Consider the following 15,081-nt stretch of genomic DNA (forward strand, 5'->3'; position numbering starts at 1 on the left):
CCATGGAAACAGTCGCTGGTGGCGAGCAGCAGCTTTCCTGCCCTGGAGTCGTGGCTAGTCGGGGTCGTCGGTAGCATTTTAATTGTCACCTGGAAGGGAATTTATCATCACCATCAGTACAAGTGTACGGCTGGTGCCCGGGCTGGGGGAATGGCAGCGAGCAGTGGGGCTGAGGGATGCTGAGGATGGGGTGTCTGCCATGCGGGACCTTGGGCAGGCACCTGCTTGTGTGGTGCCCAGCTGTGGTGCCCAGGGATCAGCCAGTGGATGGAGCGGGTGCTCACCTGCCACAAGCCACCCTCCGCATGGCCATACGCACAGTCATCTCCCCGCCGAAGGGACCCTGGTGACAGCGAGCCCAAAGTGAGGAAGAGCAGCCATGCACCAGCTTGGCACATCCTCTCCCCAGGTGGTGACAGAGACCCCAGCGGGTCCCTGCGCCCCGGCCCCCATGCGCTTCCCCCATTCCTGGAGCATCACACCCCTGGAGCATGCGGGGGGGGGGGGGCAAAACAGCCCCCATGCCTCTCAGGAAGGGGGACACCAAAGGCCCTCAGGGCTTTCAGCCCCAAATTGGCAGCAGTGGTCAGCACGGGGTGGGTGCAAGGTCTAGCCCTGGCACTGCTGCCTGGGGACCCTGGTGACCCCCCCCCAGCCTCTTGCTGAGGATGCTCCAGTTTTCCAGGAGAGCTGGCTCTGCAGCTGACCAGCCCGCACCCCCTCTGCCCCACAGACAGGCTTGGGGCTGGCGGCCAAGGCACAGTCAGGGGTGTGGGATGGGCTCGCCCCAGACCGCAGACGGAGGACTGCAGGGACGCAGCCACCTGCATCCACAGCCCCACAGTGGCTGAGGAACCCACTCCTGGGGTGGCCAGAGGCTGCCTGTTACTGGGCTGAGACCGGCCACTGCTCATGACACCTCCCGGGGCTCCACATCCTGTCCCTGGGCTGGGGGGACACAGGAGAGCAGGCAGTGAGGCTGGGGCACAGTGGGGTGGAGGGGGTGTCTCATCCTGCACTGCCCCAGAGCTTCCACCACGTGTGCCTAGATAACCTGCGGAAGGTGGCTGTGGTGCAGGACATGCAGCAGTACATCCTGCGCCAGCTGGACTGCAAGCCTGCCTTGCGTCGGCACCTGATGCGAAAGATGGGCAAGATGCTGAACCAGATGCTGCACACCAAGAGCAACGGCTGCTTCCTCTGCCTCGTCCGGCGCAGACGGCACAGCTGCTGGTGCCGCGGTGCTGACCGAGGTGCAGCACATCCCTTCCACGGCCTCCGCCTCCGGCAGTGCCAGCGCCTCCTCCCGCTGCCGCCCTTCACCCCTGCCGAGATGCTGGGTGAGGGCTGGGGGCCAACGCCTGGGGGAGGGGGCCACAGATGACCCAAGGCACAAGCCCCCCCAGGGCAGAAGAGGGGCCCGGGAGGGCAGACATAGGGTGCTCTGGTGGGGGGAAGCGCAGAGCCCCGGTGCAGGACATGCCCCAGGCCAGCAGTATACCTGGCAGCACCCAGCCAGGACAGTGGGGATGCAGCAGTGCCAGGCCCCCGTGCTGTGGGGGACAAGCTGCCCCCCCAGCCTAGGGACCCCCCCCAGGCCCTCCTGGGCCTGCCCCGCTCCCGAGCCTCCACTGCTGGGTGTCCAACACCGAGGCCACGCAGCACCGGGTGCCCCAACAAAGCTGGAGCTGGCACCGTCAGGGACCCGATCCTTACCCTGGCCATGCAGGGGGGGGATCCCGGAGTCCAGCCCAGCCCAGCCCCTTCCCGCCCCGGCAGCAGCGCAGGCAGGGGCAATGCCCTCGACCAGACCCTTTATTACAGAAGGGCTTTTACACAGCACAGACACACGCAGCCCTCCTCATGCACTGCCCCAGCCCCACCGCGCCCCGCCCCCCCCCCCCCCAGCCCCACACCCCCGGGGGCCCCGCAGCACAGGCGGGCGGCGGGTGTTGCATAGAGAGGGGCTGGGTGGGCGACGGCCAGAGCAGGGCCCCACGGTGTACACAGCCCCTGGGGGAGCGGCGGGAGGCAAAGGGGGGCAGACCCAGCCCGCCCCACACCCCCACCGCCCCGCCGAGCCCCCGCCACCGCGCCCGGGGCCACCCAGGGTCCTGCCCTGCCGCCCCCCGAGCCGCGGGGGCAGCGGGCCGCCGGTCACTCCTGTACATATTGCAGCAAGATCTCAGCCAAACATTCATCCCCAATAAATTAAAAAGGTCCGTGTCCTGGGGGGTGGTTAAAAAGGCGCCAGCCGGCAGGGGTGGGGGGGGGGGGGTCACTCCTCAGGGGGCTCAGTCAGGAAGGGTGAGGTGACGGCGTGGGCCTGGGCGATGGCCGCCAGCTCCTTCAGGAACTCGCTGAAGATGACAGCGCAGTAGACGGCGTTCTTGACGCGCAGCGCCTCGCTCTGCCGCTCGGCCGAGCTGCGGAAGAGGGAGGCCCCGGCCAACGCCTGCAGCACCTGCCCGTCCCGCACGTGCTGGAAGGCGAGCTGTGCCGCCTGGCGCGCCCGCGTCGGGCTGTTGGTGTGCCGTAGGATCAGCTCCCCGATGGACGGCTTCCGGCTCTTCACTGCGGGGAACCGGGTCAGTCCCGCGCCAACGGCCCAGAGCCCCGGCACCCAGGGAGAGGCAGCTCCTGGCAACCCTGCATGGCCCCCAGCCCTCCGTGCCACGCAACGTGCAGCCCCCCACGCCTCTGAACAACCTCCAGCCCTCCGTGTCACCCCCAGGCCCCTGTCCAACGCCACGGGCAGCCCCCAGCCCACCGTGCAATGCAACGCGCAGCCCCCTGCCCAAGCCCCAGCCCTCCATCCCGTGCCTTGCCGGGGGGGGTGCTGCCCACCCGGCCCCAGCCCTCGCCCCAGCCACCGGCAGCCCCGCCAGCCCTCACCCAGCGTCTCGGTGCGGCGCAGGGAGGGCACTGCACTCGGCACGTCCGACCAGTCCAGCTTCCCCCGGGCGATCAGGTACTTCTTGGCTTTGAAGAGCAGAGCCGGGAAGTCCTCCTGGCTGGCAGCGAAGCTTTCGATCTTGTTCTTCACCGAGCCGAGGACCTGCAAGCAGAGGGAATGCCGTGACGGCCGGCCCCGGGCAGGGCTGGGCACTGCGTTGGGGGGGGGGGGGTCCCGAGGAACCCCTGCCCACCCCAGGGCATACCTGCAGCAGGGACTTGACGCTGGGCTGGAAGACCATGTTGGTGTTGAGGAGGAAGGAGCGCAGCAGGGGCTGGGGGTAGCAGGCCAGCTGGGCCACCAGCCCCGTCAGCAGAAAGTTGACGTAGAGCGAGTTGTGCAGCATGTTCTCCAGCTTCCCAAACAGCACCGAGACAAAGGGGCCTGCGGGTGGAGTGGGGGGGCACGTCGAGCAAAGCCACGGGCAGCGGGACCCCCGCCACCCCGGCCCCATGGCCCCCCACCTGTGAAGGGCTGGCTGGGGGGCGGCCCCACCGCCCGCGGCGGGCTGGCCACCAGCTGGGCCAGGGGGTCCGGCGGCCGCGGCGGCGCCCGCCCCGCGGCATCCCCCTCAGGCAGGGCGGCGAAGCTGGCGAAGGCCTCCTCCTCCTCACGGGACAGGGGCATCTCGGGGGGCTCCTGGGGGGCGGGCAGGGCCCCGCCACCACTGTTCTTCATCTCAGCCTCGATCTCCCGCAGCTCCTCGGTGAAGGCCTCAATGGTGACGCCGGCCCCATTGGGCTCGGCCGGCACCCGGGCCAGCAGCTCCTCAATCAGCGAGTCCACCGAGGGCAGCGGCTCCCAGCCCGGGGGCTGCGGATGGGGGGACGGGGGGGCCGCAGCCCCGTTCTGCGCCGGGACCGGCCGGTGCTCCCACTCGGGGGGTGGCCCCGCATCATCGCCCTCGCCCCGGGGGCTCCGGCGCACCTTCTTCACCACCACGTCCCCCTCGGGCCGGCCCAGCTCCGCCGGCCCATGCGCCCCATTCACTAGGGTCCCCGAGTCCCGGGCCTCAGGGCTGGGGCCCCCCGCGCCGGGCTCACCGCTGCTGCCAGGGGGGCCCCCCTGCCCCTCCCTCGCCCCCTCCTCCGGCAGGCCCCGCTTTTTAGTCCGCGGCGTGGGGGGCCCCGGGGGGCGCGGGGTGCCGAGGCAGTCGGGGCCGAGCGGGGGGCCACCGTCGGGCGGGGGGGCGGCACCGCCGGCGCTGGGCTCTTCACCGTCGTAGGGTGCCGACCAGACACGGCAAGCCCAGGTGCAGCGGTCGATGCTGCGCCGCGCGTCCCGCAGGTACTCCAGGTAGTTCCTGTCCAGCTCCGACACCTCCTCCCACCTGCCGGCCCGGTGGCAGGGGCTGCCGGATGGCGTGCCGGGGGAGCGCGGTGCCGGGCCGGCCGCCTCGGGGGCCGCGCTCTGCTGCCGCATGAAGAAGGAGAGCCGGGAGGGCGTGGAGGGCTTCGGCACCGTCACCACCGAGGAGGTGTCCACGTTGGGGCTGCCGTGGCCTGCGGGCGATGGTACGGAGCGGGGTCGGTACGGAGCGGGGTCAGCACGGAGCCAGGATGGGGCGGCAGCCGTGCGGCACAGCCCCCCCCTGCAGCAGCAAGCTCGACGAGGCGCGGAGACACCGGTACCGTACCCTTGGACCAGGCGGCGTGCTCCTCCTCCCGGTCGGGCGGCGGCAGGCTCTCGGGACGGCAGCACCGCGGGATGAGGGAGAGGAACTTGGCGGCCGTCTTCCCATAGATGTCCAGGTCCCTGACCGCCCGCTTCTGGCTCAGCATGACATGGCTGCAGGGCAGCAGGTACCTGGGGGGAGACGGGGCTGCACGTGGGGGCCGCCAGTGGGGAACACACGCACAGGGGAGCGGGATGTGGCCGGGGACAGGGGGCCCCACCGGACCCCAGTGCCTTCAGCAGCAGGGCAGACGATGCAGATGCCCCAAATCCACGAGCACAGTCGGGAGTGACGCCCCAGGCCATGTCCCAGAGAAGCTGGCGCGGAGCAGCGGCAGGTCGGCCCCCCCCGCACCGGCGCCACAGGGCAGGTTACCTGAGCACCAGCTGGAGCATGACATCCTCGCAGTTGAGGCTGAGCAGCGTCCGGAAGAGGCTCAGGGACACCATGCAGAGCTGGGGACAGGTTGGAGGTGAGGGAGCCGCAGGAGGGCATCGCCACGGCCGGGCAGTCCCATGGGGCAGCAGTGGGGCAGGAGGGTAGCACCACGGCCAGGAGGCAGTCCCATGGGGCAGCCCACAGTGGGGCAGGAGGGCAGTGCCACGGCCGGGCAGCAGCTCAGGTAGCTGTGGGGTCAGCCTGGCACCTCTCACCCGGGAGTTGCTGTTGATGCGGCCCACGAGCGTGTCGAGGATAGTGCTGTTGTCGTGGCGGTGCAGCAGGACGAAGCGCAGGAAGGTCTTCAGCAGGGCCGTCTCGCTGACGCTGCGCAGGAACAGGTCCAGGTAGGCTGTGCTTGCAATCATCTCCTCGATGGAGGTCTGCGGGTGGGAGCAGCTCGGCGCGGGGCTGGGCCACGTGGGCACCCGTGGGGCCCCCTGCCCACCCACACAGGCAGAAGTACAGGCAGGAAACCTGCCCAGGCCAGCAGGCAGCTCCGCACCCGTTGCGGGGAGGTCCCTCACCTTGTGCAGCGCCGGCCCCATGACGGGGACAAGGAACCCGTTGTGGACGTAGTCCACCAGCTGCTTCTGCACGAGGGGGTGGGCGACCTGCGGAGCAGGGTGGGGGTCAGGGCCACAGCCAGCCCCGCGCAGGGCCAGTGGCCCCCCAGCCTTACCTGGATGACAGCGTTGCAGAACTCCAGCGAGTTCATGAAGAGGACGAGGGAGGAGACACCGATCCAGTCCTCACGGCGCAGGAAGTGCCAGTCGTCCCCCCGCACCTCGATCTTGCGGGGCAGGGAGGAGTACAGGGCGCTCAGGCCCGTGGCCAGGACCTGGGGGGACAGGCACTCAGCTCCCCCCGAGCCACCGGCCCCCCTGCTAGGAAGCCGCAGCACCAGGTAGCCCGCACAAGGACAGACACCATGGTACCCCGCTCAGCTGAGCCCACCCAGGACACCCCATTCTGCAGCCCAGCACAGCAGCCCGTAGGGATCCACCACCATGCCACCCTGGCATGCAGCTGGGACTGGACCTGCGCTTTGCCGGAGCCAGGAGACCAGCACCAGGGCAGACAGCAGCAGCAAAGTGGGTGCAGATGCCTGCAGCACTGCCCCGGCACATGCCACGGAGCCCTGGCACCCGCCCTGCCTGCTCTGCTCCTGCCTGCCTGGGTCATAGAATCATAGAATGATTTGGGCTAGAAGGGACCTTAAAAGATCATCTCATTCCAACCCCCCTGCCATGGGCAGCGACACCTTCCACTAGACCCGGTTGCTCAAAGCCCCATCCAACCTGGCCTTGAACACTTCCAGGGATGGGGCATCCACAACCTCTCTGGGCAACCTGTTCCAGTGCCTCACCACCCTCACAGTACAGAACTTCTTCCTTACATCTGATCTAAATCTAGCCTCTTTCAGTTTAAAGCCATTACTCCCTGTCCTATCACTACACTCCCCGATAAAAAGTCCCTCCCCATCTTTAAGTACTGTCCCCCTTTAGGTACTGGAAGGCTGCTATAAGGTCTCCCCAGAGCCTTCTCTTCTCCAGGCTGAACAACCCCAACTCCCTCAGCCTGTCCTCATAGGAGAGGTGCTCCAGCCCTCTGATCATCTTTGTGACCCTGCTCTGGACTCGCTCCAACAGGTCCATGTCCTTCTTATGTTGGGGGCCCCAGATGTGGATGCAGTACTGCAGGTGGGGTCTCAGGAGAGCAGAGCAGAGGGGGAGAATCACCTCCCTCAACCTGCTGGTCACACTGCTTTCAATGCAGCCCAGGATACGATTGGCTTTCTGGGCTGCAAACACACACTGCTGGCTCATATTCAGTTTTTCATCCACCAGTACTCCCAAGTCCTTCTCCGCAGGGCCGCTCTCAATCCACTCATCACCCAGCCTATATTTGTGCTTGGGATTGCCCCGACCCACGTGCAGGACCCTGCACTTGGCCTTGCTGAACTTCAAGAGGTTCGCACAGGCCCACCTCTCCAGCCTGTCAAGGTCCCTCTGGATGGCATCCCTTCCCTCCAGCGTGTCGACCACATCACACAGCTTGGTGTTGTCGGCAAACTTGCTGCGGGTGCACTCAATCCCACTGTCCACGTAGGTCCCCTGGCACCAGCCCTACCTGTTCTGCTCCTGCCTGCCCTGGAGCCCTGCCTGCTCTGCTCATGCCTGCCAGCTGCCGGAGGCTCTGGGTCTCCAGCTGCTGGACCCAACCGCCCTCCTCCAAACACCAGTCCCATGGGGAAACCTGCCCTCCTCCATCCCAGTTCAAAGCAGGGGAGCTTTGCTGGGCCCTACATCCCCCGCTGTCCCCAGGGAACTGGTCCCCTTGTCCCCAGCCTAGGGCCAAGCCCTCCATCTCCAAGCCCTCCCTGCTCCACGGCCCAGGCTCCCCCGCCAGGGCAGGACCTTCCTCCAGGGACAGCTGTGGCTCCTGCCCCAACAGGCAAACCCGACCCCACATCACCACCAGAGCACTTGGGGACCAGCCGGGTCCCAGTACTGCTCCGGGGAGGGGGCCATCACATCGGGTCAGCCCAGCCACCCCCAGCCGTACCGGGCAGAAGTAGGAGTTGTCGGTGATGGACTTGGCCACGGCGTGGTTGCTGGCGGACATCGCCATGATGAGCAGCAGCGCGTCCCTGGCCTGCTGCCCCAGGACACCCTCGTGGTGGATGAAGGGGATGAGGAGGGAGAAGATGATGAGGTTGGCGGGGCCCTGGTCCGTGTGGCTGTGGAAGAAGAGCTCCAGGATGGAGGGCTCCTTGGCCACGGAGACGCAGAGCTGGTTGAGCAGCAGGACGAGGCTGTTCTCCAGCGGGGCGGAGGTGGGCTCAGCGCACAGGCTGAGCAGCCGCAGCAGCGGTGTGAGCACCGGCTTGTGCCGCAGCAGGGGCTGCCGGGCCTGGCTGATGAGCATCTCGTAGAGCTTCAGCTGCTCCACCTTGCGCTCCTCGGTGAAGTCGCCCTGCAGATGCCAGCACAGCAGCCGCTCCAGCAGGTTCTCCGAGGCCACAAACTCCAGGATGGGCCCCTGGGCCGCCTCCCCCCGCGGCCGGTCCTCCGCCAGCAGGTTCAGCATCTGGTAGGTGTTGTTGCGCACGGCGCTGAGGTCATCAGGTGCCGGCTTGCAGCCGCGCCGCTCCAAGATGCGCAGGACCTGGAGGAGGGTGGGCATGGCAGCGGCACTGAGTGCCGGGCAGAGGTGGGGTCCCCACTGCCAGCCCCCCGCGCCCCTGGCTCACCTGGGACCAGTGGTTCTTGAAGACCATGAGGCAGGTCTCGGGGTCGGCTGTGACAGGGCTCTGCAGGCTGGCGCTGCGGGGGGCACGCTGCCCGGCCGCCCGCGGGTTCAGCTTGCTCAGCCAGCTCATCCTCTCCATCGGCAAGGCGAGGGACAGTCACAGGCAGCGGCGGGGCACCCCGTGGGCCGGGCCGGATCCGACTGCTGCCTGGCAGCGCCGCAGGGGCACGGAGGAGCGGGCAGGCCGCGGGGCCCCTCTCTCCATGCTGCTGCCACCCCGGGCTGGGCTGCGGGGAGAGTGGCGGCTCAGAGCCCGCCCGGTCCCAGGGGACACCCGGCACTGCGGGGGCACTCGACCCCATGCCCAGGCGACAGGGTGCGAGAAGGAGGGCAGGCAGATCCTGCCATGCGGTTGGGATGCACAGGATAGTTCTGGCTCCCCCTCAACACCCCCAGCCCAGCCCCCCCCCGCACTGCCTCTGCTCCCCACGGCGATACGGCTGGCAAATGCACCAGCCCTGTCCTGCCCGCCCTGCCTGGGGGCAGCTGCCTGTTTGCCCGCATTGCCCTCCACCACCAAACCCTCCCCCTGGCCCAGCACCCAGAGGCGCCGGCCGAGGAAGCCGCCCCCATCCCAGGACAGGCAGCAATGCTGCCCGCACCCCCATGTTTATCTTGGTCAGGCTAGTGTGGCCACAGCCCTGCCAGCACGGCAGCGGGGTACGGCTCCCCGCCGAGGGCAGCCGGTGCCCTGGAGAAGCATCGCCCCATGGCGCCCGGGCAGCTGGGAGAGCAGCACCATGGGGCTGCCACGCCATTCCAGAGCCAGAGCCACTGGCACCTGTGGGTCAGGCGCTGCAGGACTGGGTCATGGCTGCCAGGAAAGAGGGTGAGGAGCCACTGCTGCCACACTGGCCACGGGACCGGCAGGCAGAGAGCATGGAAGAGTGGCGGCACAGGGACAACCCCTCACAGGGACAAGCAGCGACCACCCTGCCGGGCACCGCCAGCTCGGCCGCGGCCAACGGCACGGCAGGTCACCGCAGGAGGAGCGAGCCTGGCAGGGAGGCACCAGGGAAGCCCCTGAGGGGCGAGCAGCATCGGGACGGCACGCAGCCAGCGTGGTGCTGGCCCCAGGCCCCAGAGCCAAGGCCGAAGCAGCCACAGGGCTGTGGCACGACACCGCTGAGCGGGACAGGGAGCGCCACGGCAAGCCAGGCAGGAGGAGGCACGGCGCACGTGGAAGCAAAGTCGGTGCCGACACCATCCTGCAGCCCCGTGCTGGGCACAGTTCCCTGGGCAGGGGCCAGGGAGGACAGCAGGACAGGTCGGGGCAGAGCAGCCACGTCACCTACCTCAGTGAGCAGGGCCGCGGGGCCGCAGTTCCCCGGTGGCGTGCCAGAACCGGCGGCAACACCACACCCAGTGGCTTTGCCCCACGAGGCACTGCCAGCCCCGTATCGGCCCCAAAAGGATGAGTGCCACGGAAGGGGCTGGCTGCTGGTGCCGCGGCACTGCCCCGCGACTGACCCCAGACCCGGCGAGAGGAAGAAGTGCCGGAGCGCCGGGAGCTGGGCCGGGGAAAAGGAAGGGCGAGCATGCCGGGGCGGCACAGGCCGGGAGGGCTCTGGCTGCCGGCCCTGCCTCCACACCCAGCTCCGCACTTTGAACCTGGGAGCCGGCCCAGCCCGCGGCACCCGGCCTGGGTGTGTGGGGAGCACCCGGCACCCAGCCAGGACAGCCGGGACAGCCACCCACCCCCGTGCCCCACACCCGGCGGGACCCATGGCCCAGCAGCATCCAGCTTGGGGGGCACAGGCCCCCCAACAACTGCAGCAGGGGCCTGGCCCAATAGCAGCCCCCAGCACCTGGCTGCCGCGCACCGGCAGGGAAGGGAAGGGAAGGAAAAGAAAGGAGGTGCCCCTGGAGCTGCTGCCTGGGGAGGGGGGGACACTCGCAGACCCCTCACACCGAGCAGAGGTCCCCACTCAGCACCTTCCGCCTGACTGCGGTGTCTCAGTCCCTGCCACCAGCCCTGCCACCACCACGACACTGGGCTGTCCCCATCCCTCGGAGGTGGGATCCCTCGTCCCCACCCAGAGCTGCCGGCGGTCCTGCAGTGGGGACAGGGCTTCACGCACCCACGCTGACACCAGCACCTCCCCTGGCCCGCCAAGCCCAGAGAGAGGTCTGCTCTCCCAGCCCCACCAGCACCCTGGCTTCATCCCACCCAGCTCCATCCCACCCAGCCCACGCTGATCCCGGCACATGCTCCCCACCCTGCAGCAAGGAAGCTGGGGAGGGCGGTGAGACCGCAGCAGCAGGCTGCCATCAAAACCAGAGCCTGTGGTGGCACCAGCCACCTCCACAGCGGAGGCCCCGGGGCCAGGGGGGGACACGGGCAGGACCCCCAGGCAGGAGCATCGTGGGAGGAGGCAGCGAGTCCTCAAAGCAAAATCCTCAGTGTCACAAACGTGAGCTCGCCCGGCACAAGGGCCAACGGGCAGCACGGCACAAGGCAATGCCGCAAGCAGCACTGACCGTGGCCGAGGCAGCGCGTAGGACGGGGCTCCCACGAGCCCCAACACCACTGTCACCCTGGGGACACCACCACCCCCCCTGGGGACGGGGGCAGCAGCAGCATCGGCCTTTAAAAAGGCTGGGGAAAGCCTAGCCTGGCAGCTGCGGCAGCACCGATGGTGCACCCACAGACAGTGCAGCATGACACCACTGCCAGGGAGCCGGTGGGGATATTTATAGGGCCCTGCGCCCCGGCACCCCGCCACCGCTCGGGCCCACCACAGCACGGGGACGGGCACAGAGCACCGTGCTGCCCTGGGAGCCAGCTGTCCGCACCCACCGCTGCTGCCAGGGTCCCCAGGGAGCCTGGGGCAGGGGCTGGCCCCAGAGAAGCCATCGCAGCCCCGCAGTACCAGTCCCAGAGCCCCTGCACCAGCACGGGCCCCCGCCAACCCCCCTCAGCAGCATGTGGAAAGAGTGACAGTGCGGAGAGCCAGCAGCCCCAGCTGCCTGGCCCTGCCAGAAATAACCTCCTCGGGCAGCCGGGCAGCATGCGCCCCGGGGACAGCCAGAGCGGAGCCGGGTGCCATGCATGCCAAGCGCAGCAGGCATGCCAGAGCGTGCCGGGACAGGGGGGCAGGCGCAGAGCCCTCCCTGGAGATGGCAGCCCGGCGCAGGGGACGTAGCCGGGAGCAGCCAGCGCGCAGCCAGCGCATGCGGCCCCTGTGCCAGGACGGGGCACGGCTCTGGCCTCCACTCTGCCGCTGGACCAGGAGCAGCCCTGCACCGCGCAGCCCCACGGCACAGTGAGTCACCGCGGCCCCGCCGGCGGCACACGCGCATGGGTCTCGGCAAGGACCAGCAAGAAGCCGGTACGAAGCACATCGCAAGGAGAAGGTGGCCCATCCCTGGGACACAGCCCCACGACAGAAGGGAAACGAAAGCGGCCATTAAAGAAAAACCAAACCGCAAGAGGCAGAAAGAGGGAAGTCGACGGCAGCAGGGCTGGAGGAGGGACAGCTGAAAGCCAACACGGGCAGGGCAGGGCAGGGCAGGGCAGGGCAGGGCCCGGCACCTTTCTCAAAGTATGTTAATGAGGGGGATGAACCCCCGGGGCAGCTGAGCACGGTGGTGCTGGCAGCAGGCGCACACCCCTCCTGTGGTTCAGGCACTGGCCAGGCGTATTTATACCACGGCATGACCGGCATCCTGTTCCAGCGTGGATGAGGTCTGACTGTGGTTGCTAAAGTTAGACCTCGCCAAAGGCCAGCATGCCGGGGGCAAGCCCCTGGCGCACCGGCACCTGCGGCTCCTGCCCCAGGCCAGGCTGCAGTCAGACTGCCCAGCACCATGTCACCATATGAGCCCCTCGCAGAGGCTGGTGAAGTGGGGCAGGGGACAAGCCAGAGCAGAGCAAAGCAATCACCGAGGTGGGGATAGGAAGGCAAAGCCCAGTGGCACCCACAGGATGTCACACACCAGGAGACAGCCACAGCCATGCAGCAGGCGTGAGGGCGGGCAGCGTCTGCCACATGATGGCCCCAAGGGCCTGGACTTGCCAGCTCCGTCCTGGCACCTGCTCCCTCCTCACCGCGGCCTCAGCTCCCCGCTGCACACAGAGGGGACCCAGCCACCAGTCAAGACCTGCCAGGGTACGGCACGGTGCCGCCAAGCCCGCCCACGCATCAGGAGCCCATCCTTCACCCACCAGCACCAGCTTCCCAGGCCGCTCTGCAGTGAAGTGTCCTGATGGGCAGCAGATGTCCGGTGGCCAGGGACACAAGGAGGCAGCCGGGGTGCCGCCACACCGAGGGCAGGGATGCCAGGGGCACAGCCGCCCACCTCGACCCAGGACCCACACACCAGAGACCGAGCAGAGCACCCTGCCCTTGCCAAGGCCTGGTGAGGGCCGTGCACCCAGGGAGCCACACAGCACAGAGCACACTGCCAGGGTCCGGCTGCCCCCTGACACCTGTGGGGACAGGGACAAAGTCCAGCGCAGGCAGAGAGGAACGAGGGGCCCCCAGAGACTCCCAGGAGCGGCAGGCAGGCAGGGAGCCGGCAGCCCCAGGCAGAGAGGTGGCAGCTGCTCCCAGGGGAGGCATTTCAGTCCACCTCCGTGCCCAGTGGGCACCAGCCCCCTCCTCTGCACCCCGGGAGGTGGGAGCACGGTACAGGGCTGCTGTTGCTCCTGGTGAGGCCAAAGGCCACCCCGCAGTGAGCTGCCTGCACCCGCCGCCACGCCAGAGGCACCAGGCCGGCAACCCCGCCACCTCTCACTGCTGGATGGAGGCATCCCACCAAAAACCACTTGTCCCGGGGCAGGGGCCGGCAGCAGCAGCAGCAGCAAGCAGGAGCCCGAGAGCCAGGCGCTTCCCTGGGGTCAGCGCCGGCCGAGTCCGGCCGGCCACCACGGGGCTCCGCAGCCCCCTCGGGGGCAGAGGCCCCCACCGGGTCGCCACATCCCGGTGCCGGCCGGGCGTCGCACCCTTGGTGCCCAGCGCCGCCGCCCCGGGCTCCCTCAGCGTCGCGGGAGGTGCTGCCCGCCCCGGGCAACCCCCCGGCCCCCCGCCCAGGAGCCACGGCGGGACCAGGACCGAGACCGGGACCCGCCCCGGCCCCGGGGCGCTGCCTGCCCTGCCTGAGGCAGGGCCGCCTACCTGGGGTCAAGGTCGCGGCGGGTCCCGTCCCATCAGCGCCGTACCTGGGGAGGGGAGAGGAGGCGTCGGACGCAGGGCCGGGCCCCCCCCCCGGGCCGGCCGCGGACAGGGCCGACCCCCAGGCTGCCGGCCCCTCCGCACCCACGGCAGCGCGGCCCGGCCCAGGCCCCGGCCCGGCCGCTCCCCGCCACAGCTCACGGCACCCACGCACCCCCGGGGACACCGCCCCGGCCGGCCAGGCCCCCCCGTCCCCCCGCACGGGGACACCCGGCGGCAGGGCAGCCCCTCACGGCCAAGGGCAGGCAGCGGCCCGGGCGCCCCGTTACAGCCGGCAGAAGGGCGCCCGCCGGGCCCGGCATGGCCCCGCCGAGCCCGGACCGGCCCCGCCGGGCCTTCGCGGGGGGCGGTCCCCCCCCCCCCCTCCCCGTTCCCGGCGTCCCCGCCCCGCCCGTTCCCGCCGCCCCCGCCGCTCACCGGCCGCCCCCGCTGCGGGCCCCGCGCGCCCGCCGCCATCTTCCCGCCGCCGCCCGACGCACCGGCCGCGCAGGCCCCGCCCGCGGCCCCGCCCGCCGCGCCCCACGGCCCCGCCCCGCCCGCCTCGATAGGCGGGGCCCGCGAGCTCGGGGCCGGGCGGGGCCGGGCGTTCCGGAGCGCTCATTGGCTGCTCTGCGCCTGGGGCGGGGCCCGGGGCGGGGCCTGGGGTAGGGTGGGGCCAGGCGGGCCGAGGGGCGCTGGGGGGGGCGGGCTCGGCCGCGCGGGAACCGGGCAGTCCCCGCACCGGCTAACCCCCCCTGCACCGGGCACTGCCTGCACCGGGCACCGCTCTAGCACGGTGCACCAGTTACCGGGATCTGCCACTGCATCTTGCAGAGGTCACTGCCTGGAACCGACCATCGGGCACCGGAGCCTGACCCTGGGCCCCGGGCAGGGAGCCGCTGGTACCAGCACTGGGGCATTCCCCGGGCCCTGCCCTTGTACCGAGAACCGGGCATTGCCCGGGCAGCAGGCACAGGGCACAGTCACGGCCCCGGGTGCCCCAGAAGCACCGGGCACCAGCCACTGCCTGGTTACGGGCAACCTGGCTGCATGAAGCACCGTGACCCTGCTGTGCCCACCTGCACCGGGGACCCCCTGCACCGGGCACTGGGCACCATCCCTGGCACTCTACAGGCTGCCCCTGACCCCACTCCCACCTTCCCATGGGCACGGTGCCCCCAGCAGCACCCGCGCCCAACCGTGACCTGCAGCTCCTGCTGCCCGGGGCCCTGGGACATCCACTCTGGCACGTGTCCTTGCCCTGCGGACCCGGGGCCAGCTCTCCCAAAACCACCTCCACGGGTGATCTGGTGTCCCCCCAGCACACACCGGCCCGGCGCTGGCACTGAGCCCCTGTGCCCATCTGGCCCTGCCACCCCCCATGGTCCTAGAGCTGGAGCCTGCACCCCCACCCAGAGCACCCCTGACCCCAGCACTGGTAGTTTTGGAGAGGCCACGTGTGCCCCCCTCTCATCAGCAGCACAGCCAGGATCCAGCTCGTTCCATCTGCGCCCAAATTCGGCCCAGGGGGCTTCCACACC

General features: G+C 69.7%; 2 protein-coding genes across 2 annotated transcripts; both read right to left on the minus strand.

Annotated features, from left to right (window-relative positions):
- Positions 1 to 1,869: 1,869 nt before the first annotated feature.
- Positions 1,870 to 14,028, minus strand: FHIP1B (FHF complex subunit HOOK interacting protein 1B). The gene is made up of 13 exons (XM_030042712.2): positions 13,979 to 14,028; positions 13,505 to 13,548; positions 8,326 to 8,611; positions 7,638 to 8,240; positions 5,752 to 5,910; positions 5,597 to 5,683; positions 5,285 to 5,452; positions 5,007 to 5,086; positions 4,593 to 4,762; positions 3,421 to 4,458; positions 3,162 to 3,340; positions 2,896 to 3,058; positions 1,870 to 2,574 (listed from the first exon to the last, which is right to left on the minus strand). Exons 3-13 carry the CDS (start codon positions 8,461 to 8,463, stop codon positions 2,279 to 2,281), a joined length of 3,081 nt encoding a protein of 1,026 aa, XP_029898572.1. The 5' UTR covers positions 8,464 to 8,611; positions 13,505 to 13,548; positions 13,979 to 14,028; the 3' UTR covers positions 1,870 to 2,278.
- LOC115353389 lies at positions 8,620 to 13,359 on the minus strand. Its single transcript, XM_030042746.1, has 2 exons — positions 11,121 to 13,359; positions 8,620 to 11,088 (listed from the first exon to the last, which is right to left on the minus strand). Exons 1-2 carry the CDS (start codon positions 11,395 to 11,397, stop codon positions 10,313 to 10,315), a joined length of 1,053 nt encoding a protein of 350 aa, XP_029898606.1. The 5' UTR covers positions 11,398 to 13,359; the 3' UTR covers positions 8,620 to 10,312.
- Positions 14,029 to 15,081: the final 1,053 nt, after the last annotated feature.

Source organism: Aquila chrysaetos, chromosome 19, assembly GCF_900496995.4.
Source record: "Aquila chrysaetos chrysaetos chromosome 19, bAquChr1.4, whole genome shotgun sequence".
Lineage (NCBI taxonomy): Eukaryota > Metazoa > Chordata > Aves > Accipitriformes > Accipitridae > Aquila > Aquila chrysaetos.